This window comes from Enoplosus armatus, chromosome 8 (assembly GCF_043641665.1).
Source record: "Enoplosus armatus isolate fEnoArm2 chromosome 8, fEnoArm2.hap1, whole genome shotgun sequence".
NCBI lineage: Eukaryota > Metazoa > Chordata > Actinopteri > Centrarchiformes > Enoplosidae > Enoplosus > Enoplosus armatus.
The window spans coordinates 17,321,025-17,343,683 of NC_092187.1; the positions used below are offsets into that span (position 1 = coordinate 17,321,025).

The 22,659-nt window shown below is 42.4% G+C and overlaps 2 protein-coding genes across 2 annotated transcripts; both read right to left on the reverse strand.

The window, feature by feature from the left end:
- Positions 1–2,740: 2,740 nt before the first annotated feature.
- LOC139288539 (caspase recruitment domain-containing protein 19-like) lies at positions 2,741–6,823 on the reverse strand. The gene is made up of 7 exons (XM_070909850.1): positions 6,804–6,823; positions 6,087–6,109; positions 5,587–5,732; positions 5,258–5,414; positions 4,599–4,667; positions 3,074–3,139; positions 2,741–2,856 (listed from the first exon to the last, which is right to left on the reverse strand). The coding sequence occupies exons 1-7, from the start codon at positions 6,821–6,823 to the stop codon at positions 2,741–2,743; spliced, it is 597 nt and encodes a 198-aa protein (XP_070765951.1).
- Positions 6,824–7,647: 824 nt separating this feature from the next.
- LOC139289350 (sushi domain-containing protein 3) lies at positions 7,648–13,093 on the reverse strand. The gene is made up of 5 exons (XM_070910935.1): positions 12,801–13,093; positions 10,860–11,054; positions 9,925–10,072; positions 8,618–8,785; positions 7,648–8,522 (listed from the first exon to the last, which is right to left on the reverse strand). The coding sequence occupies exons 1-5, from the start codon at positions 12,874–12,876 to the stop codon at positions 8,180–8,182; spliced, it is 930 nt and encodes a 309-aa protein (XP_070767036.1). The 5' UTR covers positions 12,877–13,093; the 3' UTR covers positions 7,648–8,179.
- Between the last annotated feature and the right edge of the window lie 9,566 nt (positions 13,094–22,659).

Sequence of the window (22,659 nt, forward strand, 5' to 3'; positions counted from 1 at the left end):
CCAAGAACACACACAGGTATTCTTTCTATTTTTGCTAATCACATACATTCTTTATGTTCAGCCTCTTTCTCTGCTCCCCTCTCTCTTTACAAACAGGTATTTTCTCTCCTGCCTTACTGTGCAGTTCGCTCCTATTGACATCCATGTGGTCAGCATGTTTTTGGTCCTCTCCTACCTGACCTACAAACACACTGACCCCTCCAGGCTCTCAGAGAAATTTCCACCGGAAAACACCTTAAAAAAACAAAATCCAACCACTGTTCTTTGACCACAAAATCATTGTCCTGCACTGCAGCAGGCAAGGAGAGAAAACAGCGAACAAGAGAGAAACAGCAGTAGTGACAAAGGGGTCTAGTACGTAAACAACACAACATTTGTTCCCAGTGGACAAACAGGAAAGTGGAGACATCAGGCACATGTGACCTCACACTGTCTGTCTCCTTTGCTGCCCGAGAGTGACCCCAAGCACTGGACAGACACAAACAGCCAGCCGCAGTTACACACACCTGCTGACTCCTGAACAGGCTTCAATTTTTAATTGCATCGATGACGTTCGAGAAGGATGTCATGGGTCTTTTCTAGACAGCTCGTACCTGGAGGTTTTGATGGGTCTGCTGAGCAAATGTATGCAGAGCAGGGTGTGCCTCATCTGACTCAAAGCTCTGGCCCACCAACCTTACCAACACATCTGTCCCCGACCACAGGCGTCATGCCTAACATTCAATTATACCAATGTTTGGTTGTGCCATGACTCCCTGTGCTATGAGCTAAAAGCTGGAGTGCGTCTGTGGTTCTCCGGACCAGCAGCTGGTGAGTCAGAGTCAACACAGCACAGACCCTAGCAGAACTGCTTGTTAAAATGGAGCCCTTAATTAGACTGTGTTTCAGCAATGTCACTGAAACCCCAATTAGAGCCAAAGCAAATGCTCAATTTATACACTTGAGTGGTTTAACACAAGAATATAAAAGCAGTTTGAGCCCGTTTCCCATCTGCTGAATACCTGAAGAAGATTCGTGTTCATATCTATAATTCCTCCAACGTGATTGTGACAAAGCACCTTTCAGATGACAAACCAACGTCACAATCTGATCTTCTTCCTCCTCCACAACTATCATTGGTAACCGTGGAAACAGCGAGACGAGAGCCAGATTGATGACACACAGCTCCACACAGGGCAGATCTGTAGACTGATATATATACATAATGTATGTCTACAGCTCCTACACTTCTGGCTCCATCTCAGTCCTGAAGTTTTGCGGGCGCTGCGGGGATCCAATATCAGAGGATGTTGATGATCACAGAGGACTTTTAGCTCGTGTGAAGCAATACTATTAATAGCTCTCTCGTGGGAATGTGGAAGCCAGTATTCAAACTGGACAATCACTCTGGTGACACTTCCAACCCCCTTTAACACCCCCCCATCCCTCCTCTCTCTCTCTGACTCCCCTCTCTCATCTGTTGCTCCCTCTTTGCAGAGAAGACAGAGGCGGAAAAAGTGCCGCAAATCTCCTGAGATCAGACACCTGAGCTCTCCTCCAGAGCTGCACTGTATACACCATCTTTGATGTGGCCATTTTCCTACTGATTCATTATTATAATAACTACTTGAAAGTGAGTATGAAATGCATCCACCCTGCACACAGGTCTGTCTTGAGCAAGTCAATGGCATTTAATGTAGCATTTAATTAACTTTATTCATTCAGTCAATTTGATTGTCATTATTAATTAATGCGGGCTGTCTGTTGCCCTCGATTGTCATTGTTATAGCAGACCAGAACATTTTCCATCCTCCTTAGTTCCCACTTTGGTGAACTGAATGAGGGAGCAGCGCCCTCTAGTGTGTTAATCAATGCTGTTCAATCAGGGAGATAAATGTTTTATCATCATCTCCATTTCATGTTCACAGCAGACTAAACAGTGCCAGACACAAACCCGGAAAAGCTAATTAACATGCTGCTCATTACTGTAAATGTTCCTTTTTTGACTACAATACCGTACAGTATACAGTTAATGCTAATTGTTTATATACATTTCTGTGTATATCTTTGTCAATTCTTCATCATACTAGATTAAAAGTAAGGTACAACTCCATGTGATGTCAAAATGTTGTGCGCTTTATTTCAGCAAAAGTTGGATATTGTTGTAGTGAGTCAAATTCAAGCTACTTGGTCCCTGCACACCAACGCAGGTGTTTTCCCTTATGTTGTCTAAATAGACCTCCTCTCAGGACAGCTGCGCTTGATTGACATCTCCCTCCCCCTCCTGTTGGTTTTGTTGTACCTGATAGGGCGGGACAACTTAACCCTTTATCAGTATAGAGTTGGGAGACAGCATAGCTCCACCCAGCTTCAACCTGAGCAGAGGTCTAATCAGCCAGAGTGATTGAAAACACATGAGTGGGTGTACAGTTACACAGCAAATATTGTGCTTCATTTTAGCTGAAAATGTGATTGGAGTTATTAGTTCTGCACAGGCAATAATTCAGAAATACATACAAGCATTATGGCAGAACATTATTTGTTTTTCACAGAAAGAGATGTTAGCTGTGGGAATGTGTGACAGAATGAGCCACTAGTTGAGCAAAGTCAACTAGTGCTTACTAAATAAGTGCAATTTTAGAAAAAAAAAAGTTGATAGCTCTCAAAGTGTATATGAGTTTGGCACAGCAAAGTGGCAAATTGCATGGCTTGTTCTTCTCACAGGGCTCGTTCTTTGAAGCATTTCAGCACCGTAACAGCATCATTGTTTCTGTTTTCCAACCTCAGCACAGGAAATTAAAACATTTTTAGCGCCTTTACTAAGTCTTGCTGCAGAGCAGTGGAGAAACGGACCGGTGCATCTCAACGTCTCGGCCTCTGTGGGCAGAAAGAGCGGCAACAAAGAGTTTTAAGAGATATGGAGAGAGTGGTTTAGAAATTACTCAAACAGAGTGGAAAGTAAGTTCTAACCATGAAATGAAACAGTTAGAGGGGCTTTGGATGCTTTTTTTACACTGATAAACCTTGATATAATTTAATAATTTCAAATGCCCGTGGACAAATAAGTCTGAACACTTCATTCTGTAGGACTCACCTCTGTAATAGTAGAGCATTGCAATACCAACTACAAAACTGAAACAGCTCAGGAAGAACATTGGTCCTGCAGAAGGGAGAGAAGAGATCATTAGACAATAACACGTAAATATCTGATCAGCAGGTGGTCACTCATGTGTATGTGGGTTAGTGTCTTCCTAATAATTTATATGAACTAAATGACAAAGACAAACTGAAATGTACTTTAGCATATAGCGAGGCAAGAGTCAAGAGTCCATCGCTGCTTTGTGAAAAGACTGCTTTGTCTTTTTGTCTAAACAAGCCATTATTTTATTGTATGACTTATGACTGGGGGTCAGTGTTTCACTACATCACCCATTTACATGACCCATTTCCCTGCTGACACACCTTTGACCCAGGGGAATGCGCCTCGTGACTGTTCAAAGGAATGCAGGACAGAGGAAGCTGTTTTGGACGGGGGTTAACACGTGAGCTTAACTGACCCACAAAGGTTTGCCCTGGATGCAACGGTATGATGAATGGTGAAGCAGCGCAGAGCAGTGGGGCCCACATTCTGATGCTAGGGGTTAAAAGGTTCAGCAGACAACCACATTTGCTGAAGAACAAAGCTTAGTTGGGTTTAAGGGGCTTATCTGAGGATCAGTGAGGGGTACAGAGGCACCCTGACACACACACACATACAAACTGTAAGACCACCATACTTTTAAAAACACGCTGCTAAATTAAACTTCTACAACTGCAGATTAAAGGCCTGTTTTAGCCCATTATCTACAAATTAATTGTACATTACAGTACTGCCCACCATTCCCAATCGTTTTGAGAATGACCTCATACTTTCCAGGCATCCACCACTTTCAGTTCATGCCAGGTTAGGATTAAAAGTCACTCTGCAGAGACTAGACACCTTCTTTAAACAGGTAATCCAGCATTTGACTCTCTTTGTATCTCTTTGATTACTCTTGAAAAAGAACATAAAAAACAACAAAATAAATAAATAGAATACGGTAACAGAACAGATTAGATCACCAAGGGCAATGTATACATAAGGGTGAGTTTTTTCACAAAGAAAAATAAATATACATGTTTTTACCACCCCATACGAACACAAAACTCAAACCTTTAGGAAAACAATCGTGGATATTAAGAAAAGATTCATGTGAGTTTCTTGGATTACATGGTTGGTTTTGGCATATAATCATCAAATCTCAGAAGTCAAAGTGTTCTTGACAAAAACTAAAGCTGATTTACTGTGATGGATTATCTATCTCAATTAAAATCTCTGCAAGGTGATTTCCATATTGTTCTAAAATAAAAACTGCCTGGAAAACAGGTAATCAATTCAAAAACATGCGGTGTGCTTTGAATAGTTCGCAGTAATGTGAGGTATACATGGATTGTACATACATAAACTTGCAAAACCACGAGTGTCGTCCTTTATGTTACACAAACACAGATAGGAGATATACATATAAAAAAATATAAATCAAAGCACATATGATGCTCTACTGTACTTGGCAGTAGTGTGAGATGTTGATTATATTTACCTCTGTCATTAAACACATATCGCTCTGGGTAGATTGCCACCTTGTAAGTCCATTTTGGATCTGCCACCTCTAGAAGGGAAAGTAAAAACTGTTAGTGTGTTAACCCCACACTTTAAATAACAGCCTGTGTAATGTCAGATCCACTACCTGAACTGCAGTCCAGGCAGCACATCAGCTTGTCTCTGTGTCTTAAATAGGATGAGCCCACATAAGGCCAGACAAAGCAATTACACAGCAGGGGATCCACCATTATGAGACCCCGGTGAGATTTGCCATCTAATCAGCTCACTTAATACATATTGGATAAACTGGGCAACATAACTTTGACAACATGAAAGAAAAAGTAGGGGGTGCACTTATGAATAGATCTTCTACTACAGATAACACTAAGAAGTGTAAGAAGGTTAAAACCACCTGATAATGTGTCAGTGTACTTAACTTTGATAACATTATGCAAAGAATTTTAGAAAAAGACAGTTCACTTGTACATGACACACATACACATAGATTAACACACCTTTCGGCATTTTCGGGATATGGATGTCACTCCCATTGTATTTACCAGGACCTACTTTTTATCGTTAAAGGTAGTCTGCAGTTCCTCTGCCACTGAAACGTCTGAGAAGCCCTGCTCAGTGTTTTTTTTTTTTTTTTTTTACCTCTTTTTGTGACTCTGGAGGGCAGGCTGGAGTAGACGTCCTCAGCGTGGATGTGAAGTCCTCTGTAGAATTCATGACACGCCTCCTCGCCCCTCCCATACAGGTGCTTCAACAGCTCTGCTAACCGCACCTTGGTGGGCACGCTCAGGTTCCTGAACTGCTGGGAGACACATGCTGAATTGAATCACTGCACATACCTGTATACCTGCACGCTGTGCTTCTGTTCCAAGTCCAAATACAGTTTAGCAGAAGTGTAAGGACATGATGACTGTCAAAACAGGATGTTTTTTTTTTTTGTTGGAACGGTGTCATATATTATCTGTAGTGACCCTGTGGGCTTCCTTGTCACTGAGTATCTGGGGGTGGATCCTGTTCAGCTGCAGCACCAGTCTGTCAACCAGTTCAGTGTCCATCCTCTGATCCGAGCACAGGAAATGGGCATCCCTCCGGAGCTGCTCGTGGTAATCATCAATGTCTAGCCAAGGACGAAAGACACGAGCAAGAGACGTGTTAAATAAAATGCACTCTACACACACTCCTTAATTCCTAATTAATAAACTCACGTTCTTAAAGGCATCAGTGTGCCACAGTGTGGAGGTCAGGTCAGATTCAGGTCGTGACACTGTACCATTAGAGCATGCTATAGAGGTCTAATTGAAGGCCTGCAGATTTTATGTCTAGTCGTAAGTAGTTTCTTAGTAAGCTGGTCTTGGCATCAGTCCTGTTCTGAAAATAAATGGCTAAGAGGTTTATTCTCCTGTTCAGAAAGATGGACACACTTGCTGCAAAATTGTCCATTTGGAGACACTTTATTGGAATAGCTTAATGCTAATACTCATATGAGTAACATGTCTACTTAGATAATGGATAGACGTCAGGACGCAAAGCCTTCGAGGCCTGCAGTAAATAACAGTTTGGTGAAGCCCATGTTCTTAAAAGCAGCTGATTCAACTCAGTGGTCATTTTTGAGGCTGTAAAAGATACAGATTTTGTTATGCTGCCTATTAGCGCCACAGAAACCCAAATTCCCCTGCCAACTTCCTGTTGATGTTTTTCCAGTTCACGTCTGATGCTTTAAAACTGAATCATCAACAGTGAGGTAGAAAAGCAGTGAGTTTACTGAGCAATGAGGATATGTGAGGACATTAATGGGGGTTAAGAGATAAAGGAAGTGTTTAGAGGCAATTCTCATGTCAAGTGTCCTTCATTAAGTCTTGGTGAGGGTTCAACTGGGACCACTGTTGAGCTTTCCTGTGCAGTTATGTGTTTGACATCTGTTATCATGATTTTTGACTCTTAAGCACCAGCTAATAAGACTATTAAGTAGTTGTGGTGAAGTAGTAGTTTGTCCTGTCTTACATAACTCATTTAACCTCTTATCGGTGTAGTTCTTCCACTGTGGGCAAGATCACTCCACTTACCCTGACATAAATAAATAATTTCAGCAGGATTTAATAAAATGACCTCATCCCAGTGACAGATTTATTCCAGTTCTTCATGAAATCTGAAGTGGGACTCTTACCCAGACCAGATTTGGATGAGTGACAGAAGAAGGAGCTTCTTCATGCCTATATTTAATAAAGACATGTAAATAGACCTGTCTATCAAACTGCTCGTCATTATTTAAAAGCTGAACATTTGGACAGAGTATCCAAACTATTTCAAGAGGTGTTAAGTAACGCCTACTGCTATAGCAACGACTAAACTTACAACTGCAAATTGTAAGTAACAAGTGGCGCACCCACACGGCGCAGTGGGCGGTCAGCGGTCCTCTGTGTCCTGGAAGTCAGCGCACAGGGATAACAGTTGTGCGTGATCCAAAAAACAAGACAAAACGTCCAACCCTTCATTCACAAACCTGTCATACTGACAAACAAGCGCCGCGTGGGACTTGCTCTTCCCGACCGACAGCCTCCCGGTAAAAACTTCCTGTTGTCCCCGGTGTGACGGTCTCTGCTGTCCCGTTACATCAGCACGCTGCGCCGCCCGGGGCCACATGACTGACCTCAGGGCGACACGATGGTGATCAGTCCGCAGACTGAGCTGACAGGCAGATTACCAGCTAAGCTTTCTATTGCAAGCACTGAACCACAGAGGTGTCATTTATCACTTTATTTCATTCCCTTCTTCCATTTGATTGCACTGGGTCAATTAGACCTGGTAATAATAATAATAATAATAATAATAATAATAATGATAATAATTTATTGCCTTTTTCCTGGTTAGTAATACATTCTTTACCATGTCACTTGAATTTCTTTTGTGTAAGCTACATTATTAAACATAAAATCACTACTGCTGCCTTCATGTTGGCTTGTAAACATCTGCACTGGTCCCTCAGAGGGAAATGTACATTGTTGCACTCCTCCATTACAATACAGTCTCACTCGTTATCAGTAGAAGTCTTTAATTTATTTACATTCTTTAAAAATGATATTTACATACTCGCCAGCTGCTCTCCTCGTCCAACAAACTGGACTCTCCTGCCCTGCGATGAGTTTCTCAGACAACTTCCTCAGCTGCCTACAATGTGTTGTGAACTATGTCAATAAACACCTTAATTGTTTACTTTAACAACAACATAACAATTGCATTGGCTTCTGAAAAGCTCAACTAAGGGCGTGGAAGTACCTTGACCTTCTAATTACAAGGGAGTGTCATCCAACAAGGCTGAAAGTGCAATGACTCCCCTTTTCAGACAGAGGGCAGTGTGCCATTACAGTTTACAAAAGGCACATCAGTCTGTCGGATCAGTATGCCTACAGAGCCTTCATACTGTGTAGAGCTAATCATTTCAGCAAGACCAGGAATGTTCAGTTATTACTTCCCATAGTCCTCATCGATGTGGTTGACACTGTTGTACATATTTGGTCAGTAAACAAGTTCTTGACTGATGGAATTCACCTCCTGTGTGATGTGTCCTCACACTGATATAATCCGTATGGAAAATTCTTTGGCAGCGTTTATATTCCTGGTGTTGGACTCGTCTGCGGTTGATGGGTTCGCTCCTGACAAACTGCTGTGCTGACCCCCGCACTGCCACACCAAACCAGGCCCTACTGCTGAGATCTGGACCAGCTCTGGGCTTGTAGTTTGACAGGAGGACTGAGGAGGTCCGAAGTATTGAGGAGGTGGACCGGAGATCTTTGTGGATTCTGGGTTTCGGGGCAAGAGAGGCTGGTCATAGTCACGGCCGGGGAGGGCAGAAAGCGGAGGAGTGGGGCCATATGTGCAGGCAGGAGCGTAGGCGTACTGCTGATGACATCTGTGGAGGAAAAGACAGGAAGTTGTTTCTTTAGTGTTTCTGCTGGTCTGCATGTCTTCAAGGATATACTGATATACAGTCAGCCCACATCTCACCTGCAGCCTCGCATGTTGTCACACATGGCTGGGTTACCGGTGTCCCACAGTGAAAGCAGCTTCTCCTGGGCATTGTTGTTGTTATTGTTCCTGCCTTTATGGCTGTAGCGAGACCTGTTGTCCTCCTGACGTTGGCCCTGCTCCTCCCACTGCCACACATCCGACTCCCTGTTAAAAAACATCAATTTAAACCTGAATGTCAGTATTTCAGTTTGTAAATGCTTCATCAATGCAACTCTCTTGTTGTTTTTCTCCGTCCTCTGCTTCCAGTGACAGAAAGTCACTTAATACATTTACTCAAGTACTGTACTTAAGTGCAGTTCTGAGGTACTTAAACTTGACTTGAATATTTCCATTTCATGTTCTATTTGACAGCTATAGTCATTTATAGTCATATAACTTTACAGATAAAGATTTTACATTTTCAGATGGTTCCATAGACAGTAAATAGTTGTTTTAAATACAAAGAGGTATATTAGTTTCTTCTTCTTTCCTACCCCTTTATTCATCTCATGAGCCCACAGATTTATCTTGTGACCCTTTGTAAGTAAGTAAAGTATTATTTATATAGTATCTTTTTTTTTAACACAGGTCACAAAGAAAACATTAGTTACAAACATTAGAAAAGAAAAACGAAAACACTCACACAAAGCGCATGTAAGAAAACAAAAAAACACCCACCACCCAGAGCACACCTTGAAGTTAAAAGCCAAGCTAAAGAAATGGGTTATAAACAGCTGTTTGAAACAGTCAACAGACTCAGCTGATCTAATGTGAGGGGGGGGGGGGGGGGGGGGGATTGTTCTATTAGTGCTATGACAGCAGTCGCCGCTATTTCCGTTTGGCACGTGGTATAGCCAACAGGTTTTGGTTGGATGACACTTGGTAGTGTAAAGGTTTAGTAGCTCGGAAATGTAGGCAGGAGCTAAGCCATGTAGTGCCTTTTAAGTGATTAAAAGAATCTTGAAATCAATCTTGAACTTCACTGGTAGCTAGAGCAGCAGAGTGAAAAGGCCTGACCCCCATGTTGGGAACCTCTGGACTAAACTACATAACTTTATAAAGTAGTTCAAAGTAGCTCCACCTCGACCTCAACTGATACTTACGCATGATGTGCCAGTATTAACAAACTAATAATGTCATGCAACACAACGCGTAACACTGAATGTCAACAGAACTCTTATTTGTCTACAAGAAAACTCCACAGGGCACCTTGAAGTAGGATTTTAAATGACGGACTTTTACATTGTGGTATTGGTACTTTCAAGTAAATGATCTTCTTCCACCACTGTTTGCTTCTCACTCACCTCTCCTGCTTTTTCCTTTTGTCCTCTTTGATGCAGTCGACCAAACAGCAGGTGATGAAGGCCATGGACATGAATAAGATTATGGCTGAGCTCACTATGGAGGCCAGCACAGCCACACGGAAACCATAATCCTCATAGGAAGACAGAGCTGTGAGAGTGTGAGAGAAGAAGACTGTTGACTGATTTGCCGACTTAATTTCCATGTAATTCACTCAACATATCAGACAACTCCATTCATCATGCTGCAAAAGTTATGTAGAACAATTCCTTATCAGTACCACACAAAACGCTGCCACTACTACTATATCACAAGTCTTTTTTAATCATTAAACCAGAGGAAATTTTCCATCATTTTCCATCAAAGTTCAGACGCCAGCTCATCATGGAAAGGACAATAAAACATAGATTTCATTATTAATTTCTTCCAGTTTCACATCAGACGGCTTCTTCTTTCCCATGATGATTGATCCTGAAACATAATTAACATCGTGCTCTCATTTCTTCCACTCACTCACTCACTCACTAAAAAAAAAAAGAATGACTAACTGAGCACCTGCTTGAAATTATTCCTCTCTACCTGCATTAGCATTAATATTCTCCTTAAATGAGCTTCATCCCCAAGCAACTCATTATGTTCTCTCGAATGGGTCCTCACATAATCTAGAGCATTAAATATTCCAAGCCAAATAATACATTAAGTGTCTTTGTGTAACATTGCCCGCAGCCACAATGCCTATCACATAATGTTTTATATATATTCCATCTCTTGAGCTGACAGACAGTTAAGGGGAAGTTTTGCAGCCGCTGCATTTCTCCCAGTAAAAGCATTTCATCTGCACACAAACCCATGTAGGTTATAAAATGTATGAACAATTAGATTCGTACCTGGGTGCCATTCTTTCTATATTAACTGTCATTTTAAGGTTTCTACTTACGTTTACAGTAGGTCTCCCCCACCCAGTGGGTGCTGTTGGGGCCCATGACACACATCAGCTCACTTCCCATCAGTTTGTGTTTGGCTGGACACTGCAGGGAGATGACTGTGCCCACGTTGGTGCCGTTACCCTGGATGATCCTCTGGGTGCCCAGGGCTGGCAGCGGCATGGGCGTGCACTGAGCCTGTGACTGACCTAAAAGAAAGAGTCAGACTGAGTGCATCAAAAACAGCATTTGTGATGGAATTACGTCGCAGATGTGATTAGAACCAACAGTTCACTCAAAGTTTGAATACATGTTTAATTCATGTATCTTCAAAAGACGATGTGTTTTCACAGGGATGATCAGACAACTCGGAATTCAAATGTGGCGCAACTGCATTTCAGGGTGAACAACAAAGAAGAATGGAGCACTGGAGATGAGATTCGGTGTGGAGTGGGACAGTCATCCCACGGCTATCAGCGTTGAAGCCCTGTAGGGCTGCACAATGCTGCATGACGGTAACAGCCTTGTGCATCGAATACTAACAGTATCGAAGCAGGAAATGTGATAAAAACAAAGGCCCACGAGGCTGGTGGAAACACACAGGCCTTCTGGAGCCATGCTAAACAATGGGTTATCATACAGCACAGCACAGCGCTCAGCATATTACAGGAGGGGAAGTCTCTCACTGTGACAGCTCAGTATACGCCAGCACTCTGGCACGATGAACACACGGGTATCACTTCATCACGACACAAGCTGTTGGAATGCAAATAAACAAAGTGACATCAATTCAGTGCTTTCCAACAGAACTGGGAAGGATGCTGTGATCAGGGACAGGACAAGTCAAAACCAGCTTGTTTACTTTGGGAAACCTGCTTTCTGGTTTTCACAAAAAACAACAGACTTGAGCCATAGGAGAGATTTGTAACTATTAAATGAGGGGAAATAACCAAGGATGTGAGAGGGGCTGTGCACTTCTGGTAAAAAACATGCACTTTTATTACTTCAAGGGGCTTCGAGTCATACCATAGTTTCATTGACAGACAGACAGAAAGAAAGAAAGAAAGAAAGAAAGAAAGAAAGAAAGAAAGAAAGATGAGGTTAAATGAAGCATATGCACATTTTCTTTTTAAAGAACTACACAACCTTCTGATGACAGTTTACAATGGCAGTGGGACAGACTCAACTGGGATAAATACTCCCCTGAAGGCCATTAGCATTAGCCCACCACATTCAAGTTTATGTAACACAAGGACGCACTTCATTGCCGATAAGTAGATAGCATCACTTTTATGTAACGTGTGAGTGTGTGGGCGTGTGAGCATGTGTGAGACGCCCAGCTGTGCATCAGAAGTTGCACACCGGCGTTGCCTCCCCCTTTTTCACTTCCTCTTTGTTTTTGTTTTTCTTGTAATGGTTAATTATGAGATCTAGAAGAAAGGAGTGCATGAAGTTCATTCAATTTCCCTCAACAACACCAGATGTCACTTGATGTATTTCTGTATTCTGTGTTTCTCAGAAATGACCACACGCCCATCAATAAAAGATCATCTGCAATGCATCACGTTATAAACCTTGACTATTAATCCTACAGAGGAAATTGTTAGGAAACTGCTATCACAGCAATTCACAGCGAGTCCCTAAAGGGATATTGCACAAAAGGAGTCAAAAGTCCAGCATTAAGCACACACACACACACACACACACACACACACACACACACACACACATTAAATCTATTTTTTAGGGGTCAATGTTTGAATAAGACGCACAACTTGTACCTTCTCACAAAATATGTTTATGTAAAATGCAAAAAATTCGGACCTTTATGATGAGAATAAGTGCCAAAAACAAACGAGGGAGGTTTGTTTTCCCACACGCACATCCTTCACGTTCAGCTCGAGTCGAGTATGAATTAGACACCATTTGGTTTGCTTTTATTTCACCTGTCTTACCTGATCTATTCCGGTCACGGCTGTCATCTTTGTTTGTCCTGGACACATCTGCTATGGAAGCTGTTGCCGCTGACATGGTGCTGGCAGACAGACAGCCCCGCAGCCCGCTCTTTGGTTGTGCGTAAAGACTGCGCAACGGCGCTCCTCTGCTCCCGGTACAGGGTAAACAAGCCGGGATTCCGTCGCTGGAGTCGTGCGTGAGCTTCTCCGTGCGATCGTGTTCGCCTCTCTACCTCCCAGTGAACAGCTTGTCATCCGCTGAGTCCTCCCTCAGCGCTTCCTCACCGCATCATTCACTTCTTCTAATGCCCCGGTTTGGACAGCGCGCTGAGGCTCCTGTCGCGCAAGCGGATGAGCCCTCGAGAGGAGAGATATGAACGCGATCTGCCGAGACCTTGTCGACCAACGCAAAAAATGACTTTGTGGATTACACCAGGTCAGGTCAAGTTGGATGTCGGAGCTGCGCTTTGTGAGCAACTACAGCGGCAGTGAGCCGCTCTTTGCTGGCAGTGTGTCGCACCGCTGTTCTGTTTGAGCCTATCAGGATGTGGTGCTTCAGTGTTGGAAATGTGCAAAACACACACAAACAGTGACGTAAAGCTCGTCTTTAAGGCGCGCGAGGCCACTAAGAGGGTTCTGTTTGCCACTGCACAGCTTACACATTTCTACAGTTAATGTTTGCACGCACGCACGCACACACACACACACACACACACACACACACACACACACATCAGGTTTAAGTGGTTGAGAGAGCTTCAAATCAAATAGAGCTGGTTCATAAAGACATGTGTCGCTTTTGTTAGCCTCTATAGCATCCCTGAGGAGTTTACATTCATGAACTGAGGCTCAACACAGGCTTTAAGTGAAATTAACTGTGCATGAAAAACATTTGACTGCACAATGTCCTCTGTTTGGTAACCACAATGCTTCTGACTACACCTGTGTGTGGTAACATCTCAAACAGATTCACTTTCAGTTCCCGCTCTCCCGCTGTGTGTCACAGGTCGGTTGGGCTTGTGGGCTTTAACTGTGCAAACAATGCAAAATGAGTAACCATGGATGTTTGCTTACGTGGAAATGTGATGATGATAATATGCAGCTTTAAGTGAAACAAAAGCAATCTGAAAATGTCTTGAGGGAAAAAATACCTGTTCTCTAACACGGGGGAAAATCTATCTTTACTTGCACACATACAAACATCAAAGATACAGACTCAAATGAAGGTTCCTGTTTTCACTTTGCATTCCCATCTGAAAGCAGCTCTTTCCTCTTGTTGAAACTGCACATCGGTCTAACGTCATTGAGAATTCTGGGCATGCATGAGACTGTTTCTGCTGTGGGTGATAAGTGTCTCCACAGGCGCAGCCCTGTTCACCTGAGCAGACCCCCACACGCCACCTCAGACACACTGGGATCCTCTGTTCAGACAGCAGTTTGCATCATTCATGAATATATTAGCATAGCTGATTAAAAATGTTCATACTTGAGAGTTAATGCTCAAGACTTGTGTTCATAGCGGTCCTAAGAGATGCTGTTTATTGTGCCCTCTGTGTTATGGAGTATCACTGTACTTTAGGATACCCTCATCTAGAGCAAACGTGTCAAGTTAGGAAGCAGAGCTGTGTGTTAAGGTTGTTTTATGGTTGTGAACATGAAACAAGCCTCCTAAAATGTCTACATTGGTGCAACTCTTGAAAAGAGGCTGGAAATCAGCTCCCAGTGTCACTGCTAAAGTTGAATTTTAATGAAGATATAGTTGGAAGCAAGCCAAATCTCAAAATTTGTGCCTCTCATTTTCATTAACTGCTCTACTCTTTGGATTCTATGAATTCAGTGTTCAAGAATATTTTACATTATTTTTAGTGGTAGACAAGGAGGAGGAGGAGGAGGAGGAGGATGAGGAGGAAGATAGAGAAAGAGACAGAGTGGATGAGGACATTTTGAGAAATTAGTCTGCTTAAAGTGTTCAAGTTTTCTCTTCTGATTCGGAGACGGTTGCTACAGCAACAGTTAATGTGGTCTTCTGGCATAGTCTCAGCGGGTACAGTTTGGACTCTCAGTGCCTTCCACTTTATTCTCTGCCCAGGCTTGTGTGCTCTGTGCACTCCAATAGACATCCAGGAGGCTCGCTAATGAAACCCGGGACAGTCAATAATGCCTCTTTTTACCATAGCGAGTATCTTGCTTAGCAAGAGGCACGTAAATGAAGTGAAAGAAACAGTGAGAGGCAAAAAAGGATGGGAGAAAAGAAGACATAAGTCACTTGATCAAAAGGAAATTATTGTCCGGCTGTTGTTATTTTTTTATTCTGATCTGACAAGAGAGACAGAGAAAGATGAGGCAGGTGAGCCTGGTGTCCGCACTGCCCCTGACACAGTGTGACATCGTGGCTCTGCTGTGTGTGTGTGTGGGGGGGCACTCCATCACAGAGGTAATTAAGCAGAGCAGGAGGGGCCCCGTCAACACTGCGGCTCGAACCAGGCCACATATGGCTGGGGGTCTGGGTGGAGGACACTGAAGGTGCCCCCTCCGAAGCGTCCTTGGTGAGTTCCTGAAGTGATAAAAACAAACATCCAGCGAGATGTTAATGTTAACTGCTCGACTACCCAGCACCAGCCATGAGGCAATTATTTTATTCAAAGGCTTCCTCTATGTAGGGGATGAAGAGCTTTGTTGAGTGATATGCAAATAAGGCCCACTGTGGGCCACTCTTACAAGTATGAGTCATCATAAACCTGCGAAACAACTGATACATGAAGTTTTTTAAGAATAAAGTGCTTAAGAATGGAATTCTTCCCAGAAACCATTTAATGTTAATGTCAGAGTTTCATTAAGGATGGACTGTCTGTACTCCTGAGAAATGCACATGGTTGACAACCCTTGTGAAGTGAAGGAGAGACCATCTCTCTCTCTCTCTCTCTCTCTCTCTCTCACACACACCTCACACACACACACACACACACACACACACGCACACACACGCCTGGTGATCTGTCCATAACATCATTAATGCTCCTTTCTCTGTCTTGCGTCTGTAATCTCCGAACAAATCACTTGTTCAGGCTGGATTGTGGCCACCAGCGACTGGGCCGCTCCATAAATCGGCACCTCTGTACACTCGCTGGGAGGGAGCGAAAAATAGAAGAGAGAGAGGGGGCGGGGGAAACGGGTGGCAGGTAAGAAGAATGAGACTTTAGGAGGAAATTGAGTTGATCAAGCATTTCTTTGCCACAGTGCTTCCTCAGACGTGTACAGCTTGCAAGGCATGGGTAACAGATACACAGCACTTCACTGACACCACAGAGGATGAGGGACAGTATTGCTGGGAGGAGAAACTGAGTCAGTCAGGAATACTTTTTTTGGCAAGGATTTGTTTAGTAAGGCAGATTGAATTGCACCTTTACTTTAATATCCTTAAGCTTATATGAAACAGAATTTCACATCCTGCTGGTGATTGGTTTTTATCACACAAGTGCATTATAGCTGAAGCATTAAATGTGAGAGGCACTAAAAGAAATAACCCTTTGAGAATTTAAAACAGAGTGGTTAAACTGAATTTGGCTTTTGGTGCTGACTCAGCGAAAACAGGACATGCTAACGGCTCTGTGAGCCTGTACTAAAGCTGTAGGTTGTATTAGCTTAATGCTAATCTCAACAGATGTTATTCTCGACAGTGTTAGCATGCTAATGCTTAGGAGGCAATGTTTACCATGTTCCCCATTTTAGTTTGGCATGTTAGCATGCTACTTGTAGCTAATTGCTAATTAGCACAAAACAAAGTGCGGCAGAGGCTTAGACTTAGACTTAGACTTTTAATTAATCCCACAGTGGGGAAATTTACACGTCACAGCAGCAAAGACAGAAAGGTGCAGAAACACACAGCAGACAGCACTGTGTCAATAAGAATCAGAAGTATTTTTTAAAAAAAAGAAACAACAATATACAAATAATAAATACAGATATTAAAGATATGGGGGACAAAATAAATATATACACGGAAAGAGTATGTACAAATTGTGCAGATTTATGTGCAGTGTGCAGATTTATGATGGGAATATCAGTTTTGCAGATATTTAGTCATAAAGCAATATTGGACAAATTCAAATTTTGACCTGAGGAGGCCGCTAGATGAAGTTGAGGCCAAAGAAATCACCAAAGTTATTGAAATTCATCCTGACAGGTACATGAATGTTTGTGCCAAATTTCATGGCAATCCATCAAACAGTTATCTGGACATTTCACTCAAAATCTCATGATGGGGCAAGAGAAAGAGAGGATGAAAAAAAAAGGATGTATAAGTAAAGAGGGAGAACGTGAAGGAAAGCACGAAACATAGCGAGGGAATTGCATCAGTTTCATTGAGTCACAGCCACCCTGCAAGTTCTTTAAGTGCTTGGACATCCATGTGTGCAGAGCAGTGTTAATATGACTGGTGCAACTGGGGACGATTCCCACTGAGGTATTGACAGAGAGCTGACAGCAGGGTGGCCCATCGGTGCTGAAGACAACAAATGAGAGAGTCTGGAGGGTGGCAGGAATAAATGTGCTGAAAGAAAACAGGAGCGAGAAGGAAAGTAATAAGGTAGCTCGGCCTGAACAAGGTGGGAAAACTAAGGGAAGACAGAGATAGACAAAAAAATAGACATCCAGTGCACTGTGCTGGGTTGTTAATTTCCGGCAAATATGGAAAGCTGTATCACTTTTCTAGAGTTTTGCAAAGGAGCAACACACCAGAAAAAGAAAAGACAAGCCACTGAGTTTGATAACAGAGAAAATAGAAATCTGCTCTTCATATCAGGGCTGCCACGGTCTGGTGGCTCCACTGTGAAGTTTCATCCACTTCTTATCTCGGGTCTGTCTCTCTGTACGTTCATCCTCATCCATTCACAGGCCAAAATATACAAGCTGCACCTTCTTATTGAGGACATCTGAAGAACTAAGCCTCAGCAAACCTTATTATTGCAGTACATGATGTCCACACAGATTTCTAAACTGAACATTGTCTCTGGGTCCAGTAGAGCTTTTACTAAAACCACTTCATACTGAGTAATTGCTCAAGTAGAGACTGGATGCAGATCTATAATAAACATTGTTGTGTATCTGAGATAAACAGTGTCTTTCTAGGTTGTGTTTGTGTATGTGCACATTGGGATTTGTTTAGCTGCATCCCACTAGACTTTTTATTTACACGCTACTGCCAAATGACTCATTCTCAAATGATTTCTGTTATTCTTGTTTCTTTCAGTGAGCTTTGGATGCAGCCATGTTGCGGCATGTCATTTCACGATGTTCCGTACAAGCTGATGAGATGTAAGATGTTCTGTATAATAAGCTATTCAGGTCTGGTGTCTTACAACATCATTTGTTCAATGGTGCAGAGTAGACAGTGTTCAGTTATGGGTGGTGTTTTTCGTCATTAGACGTGCTCCTTTAGGCTGCAGCATAATTTAATTTAGTGCTGGTGCGTGCGAGTTCACACATATTTACATATCCGCCAGAATAAAAACAGGTGTGAAGCTCTGGTGAATAAATTAGTTATTAGGTTTACTTAAGAGTGAATTGAGAAATAATAATAATGTTCCATGAAATAATGCGGTTTGGTCTTGTGGGAGGGTGTAACCAGACAGATATAGAGAGAGGCAAAGTCAGGGGTGCTCTAGCTAATGGGACCATAGATAATACAGCTCTTCTGAGGCCATTCTGGTCATTTGCTTGAATAGACCTCAAATTATCATCATCTAATCCAGCTCAACGATTTCTAATTAGTACATAATGATAGGATGACCAACCCTCTCCAGTGGCTGTGAATGTGAATGACATGTCTTTTTTGTCCCACCTCCGCTCTGTGAATGAGACAGAGACGTGAATCATGCTGTCTGTGGTGATGTATTGTTACTATTACAGCAATTCATCACTATCATCGAGTGAATCTCTTTCATGTACCTTCAGTTTCTGTGATTGAATGTAGGACATTTCCACAGGGCGTCTGTCGTGTGATGTGTTCAGATCCAACCAAGAACAACGGTTATGAAATTCTATTTTGTCTAGGACCTCACTCCCACAAAGTAATTTGTTTGTTGAGTTTTGTGAAAAACTTCAATTTGCATCACCCACACACAGGAAATATAGGGGGGGGGGGGGGGGGCTAACCCTAATCTCATGTTCAGCACGCAAAAATGGCAGGAAGCTGTCGCACCCACTTCCTTTACAGGAATGGAGAACTGCTGACTTGCTTCACTACAGAATGCAAAGGACAGGTTTCATCATTTGCATTCGCATTCAATAAGTTTAATCAAAAATGGTTTATGTCCTGAGCAGTTGTCATTTTAGGACATCTCACATTCAGTTTGTCAGGCTCAGCTCAGCCAGACTTGCCTTATCTTTCATTAGTCTGAGCTTTAAAACTTCTAACAATATTTGTATAGTAAAAAAGAGGTCGCCCAGAGTGATGAACCTACAGAGAATTATCACCTGACTCTATTGCTTTATAGCGAGTTTCAGCTTATTGTTTATTTGCCCGACCCATGACTTTACTGTTTTGGTTCATTCTCACCGCTCTGAAAGTATTGTTTTCAGCTGCAGCAGTGAAAAAGCTCTAAAAACCCATTGTCCATTAGAAGTCCGTGACCATCGTGGAGCATTTAGCAGCTAAAGAGCCAGATATTTCCCCCAGGAGTTGGTTGAGACCAACTGAATGATAACGTTGCTCCGTAACTGCTGGATGTGTAAATAAGCAACTGTTTGCTAATAAATTCCCCATTTCAACTTAAAAGGAGAAGACATATCAATGTTGTGTTCACAACTTGTTTTGGCTGCCCCCAAAAATCAGTTACTGCTGGTTTACCTTCTCAGCCTCAACTCTCCTTAGGCCTGTGGTTCCCAACCTTTTTGGCTTGTGACTCTTTAAAGTGAAACTAAGTCTTCTAGTGTGTTTGTGTGGCTGAAATATGTATGTAATCATCTTGCAGACCCTACGATTTTGACCCCTGACCCTTTGGATGGGAACCACTGCCCTGGGCTAAAGCTGTGCTATGAGCTGAATGCTAAAACGCTAATGTTAGCATGCCAAGCATTAATCTCAGCTGAGGCTAGTGGGTATTCAGTCATAGTTTTAGACGTGTTTGGAAGTGTTCAGTGAAATGTTGACCTGCTGTTGGCACTACATCAAAAGTCAAAAGTTATCATGAATCATCCTCAAAGTACCACATATCGTGTCATTCCATCAATGGTTATCATGATATGTTACTCTGGAACAAAGTGTTGGACCGACAGGCTGATCAACCGAATGCATCCGAAGGCGCTGCTTTGTGGCTAAAAATAAAAATGCAAATGTTTCTGGGCCTCACAGATGCATACACACACACAAACACACACACAAACAGCTGGTAAGAGGCTTACGCTCCAGTGGCATATGACAGCTTTCCCATTAAAACCATTCTCCTCAGCTGTTATGAGAGAGAAACAAGCCTCACAGAGTCATGGCCACAACCTGAAATCATTATTTGAAATTTTCTGCTTTGCTTTCCTTTCACCTACAGCTGTTCTCTATTACTTTTCTTTTTCAACAATCATGGCTCAGTTCAACCGACTCTGCCTTTTGTGCTCATTCAAAGAGGTTGGTGCCCTTGATGAATAGAGCCATTAAGGGAAGCCTTGAGGCCGCCGGTGGAGGTCCATTCTACATGTTACAGTTCTGCTGCAACCTTGGCGGAGTCAGCTGTTCCCGGAAAGAAAGAGAGGTGTGAGACAGAGGTGCATACACCTCTACAGGTTCATTGCCCAATGGGGAAACACCCACTCACAATTAGGGAGAAGAAAAACTTCCTGCTTCAAACTTAGATTGTCGACCGACTGCAACTCCTATTCTACTTTTGAGAAAAGAGTTTCTCAGATATATGTACCTTCAAAGAAAAAAAAAGTCAAAGATTAGTTGGAAAGAAAAACAGCAACACAGAGACTTGAGTTTTCTAGGAGGGGACTCTGGAGAGATGATGAGAGGCTTATCTCAGCATGGTCTCCGTCCTGCAGTAGACACAGTACCCACCCAGCTCCACTCTGTTCTCGATGTACAGCATGTAAAACTGTGACAGAGGGAGGCAGTCAGCAGTTTGCTCTCCATCTCTGCAACGCAGCTCACAGCTCTACAGAGACGCCAGCCTTCCACTTCATCATTTTGACACTTAGTGTTGACTTGCTGAATAAAGAAGTTATGGTTCATACCACCCATCAATTGCTGTCCCCTCTCCTTTTTTTGCAAATGTACATCAATAAGTTTCTGCCCACTGGAACTGCAAAAACAAGCGTGATAACTGCAAAGTGCAGACAAAACAGAGGGAGGGAGGATGAATTACTGAATTAAATCAAGATGTAGAAAAATGGACCTTAGCCGGCTGCAACAGCTTTTCTACACCCTTTCCACACCTTCTTTTATATACACACATATCTGAGAGTTGAAATCATACATAGTTCAAGTACCCAACTCTTTCAGTGTATCAGATTTTCTCATAAGCTATAGTTTTCTTAGTTTCGTCTTTTGAGGGCTGCATAAACAATATGTACAAGTTGAAGCGTGAAGTATCCAACCACTACACACCCTGCATACTGTACATGCAAACACACACACACACACAGATCGCCAACATAAACCAAAGCCTGTGTGTTCAGTTGATTAATATGGTATTATTTAAATTTCTTGAGCTTTTCTGAAACTGATCACTTTGTGTTGCATGCAAGCAGGAGAGGTACTGTACAGCTGTGGCTCTCTGGAAGCATTATCTTCTGACATCAGATTGAAACAGCAGTCATGAGATGATCATTAAGTGCTCTGCCTGCATTACTTTTCATGTTGAGAAGCTTGTCATAAGTCACCAAATACAGGGAGTTTCAGTGCTGTTCTCATGGCGACAGCTGGCTATATATTGCTGCACACAGCAGGCAACGTGCACTCGACTTCAAGTCGATGAAGGCTTTTGTTCCCACAGTTGCTGTAGGTCTACATTGTTCAGCAGTTTGAATCCATATCTAAACACTCACAAAACACACACACTCACATGCCAACAAGAAACAAGAAAACAAAGCAAGAGAAGCTGATAAGAACTGAGATATTATTTGTTATTAGCCATGCTAGCGTGGCTCTTGGGATAGCAATGTCAGTCTGTCCACCACCTCCACTTTGGTCCAGACTGAAATATCTCGACAACGATTGGATGAATTGCCATGACATTGTTTACATACATTCATGATCTACGGACTTTGGCGATCCCTTGTCTTTTCATCTAGCGCCACCAGCAGGTCAAAGTTTTGAATTATCCAGTGAAATATCTTTACATGTACAAGATGGATATTACCATTCATTTGGTTCACACATTCATGTCCCCCTCAGGATGAATTGTAATCACTATGCAGACTTTTCACCAGTGCAATCGTCATCAAGTTTTCATTTCAATTTGTCCAACACTTTGGGTTTAATAAAATAAATGACATTCTCATCAGTCTCAGTTGTAGGTTGTGTGTGTTTAGTGCTAATTAGCAAATGTTAGCATGCATGTACATTGTCCTCTGCTATTACGGTGCAACGTAGACACATAGATTCAGGTAAAATACTGAATACCAAACCCATCCTAACACAATTTTAGTCATAGTCATAGTCTGTCACAATGGCTAAACCAAACTGAAGTGAAAACCGGATATTCATGAAACGTATAAAACAATAGAAAGGAACTGAATCAAAACTACAGAACAGTAACCCTAGATGACACGAACACATACAGTATGCTACATTAATCCTCTTACATCCCATCAGCATATTAAATCAAATATCTGCAGGCATTATTTCATATGCTGTTTCGCGTGTGAT

Excerpts from the sequence above, each read along its gene's own strand:
- LOC139288539 (XM_070909850.1), bottom strand. The coding sequence starts at position 6,823 with ATGAAGAAGCTCCTTCTTCT. Across the intron at positions 5,733-6,086 it reads TGTTACTCATATGAGTATTA|ACATTGATGATTACCACGAG; the intron begins GCATTAAGCTAT and ends GTCCTTGGCTAG. Across the intron at positions 5,415-5,586 it reads GTGACAAGGAAGCCCACAGG|TTCAGGAACCTGAGCGTGCC; the intron begins GTCACTACAGAT and ends GTCTCCCAGCAG.
- LOC139289350 (XM_070910935.1), bottom strand. The coding sequence starts at position 12,876 with ATGTCAGCGGCAACAGCTTCCATAGCAGATGTGTCCAGGACAAACAAA. Across the intron at positions 11,055-12,800 it reads CCGTGACCGGAATAGATCAG|GTCAGTCACAGGCTCAGTGC; the intron begins GTAAGACAGGTG and ends TCTTTCTTTTAG. Across the intron at positions 8,786-9,924 it reads AAAAGGAAAAAGCAGGAGAG|GGAGTCGGATGTGTGGCAGT; the intron begins GTGAGTGAGAAG and ends GTTTTTTAACAG.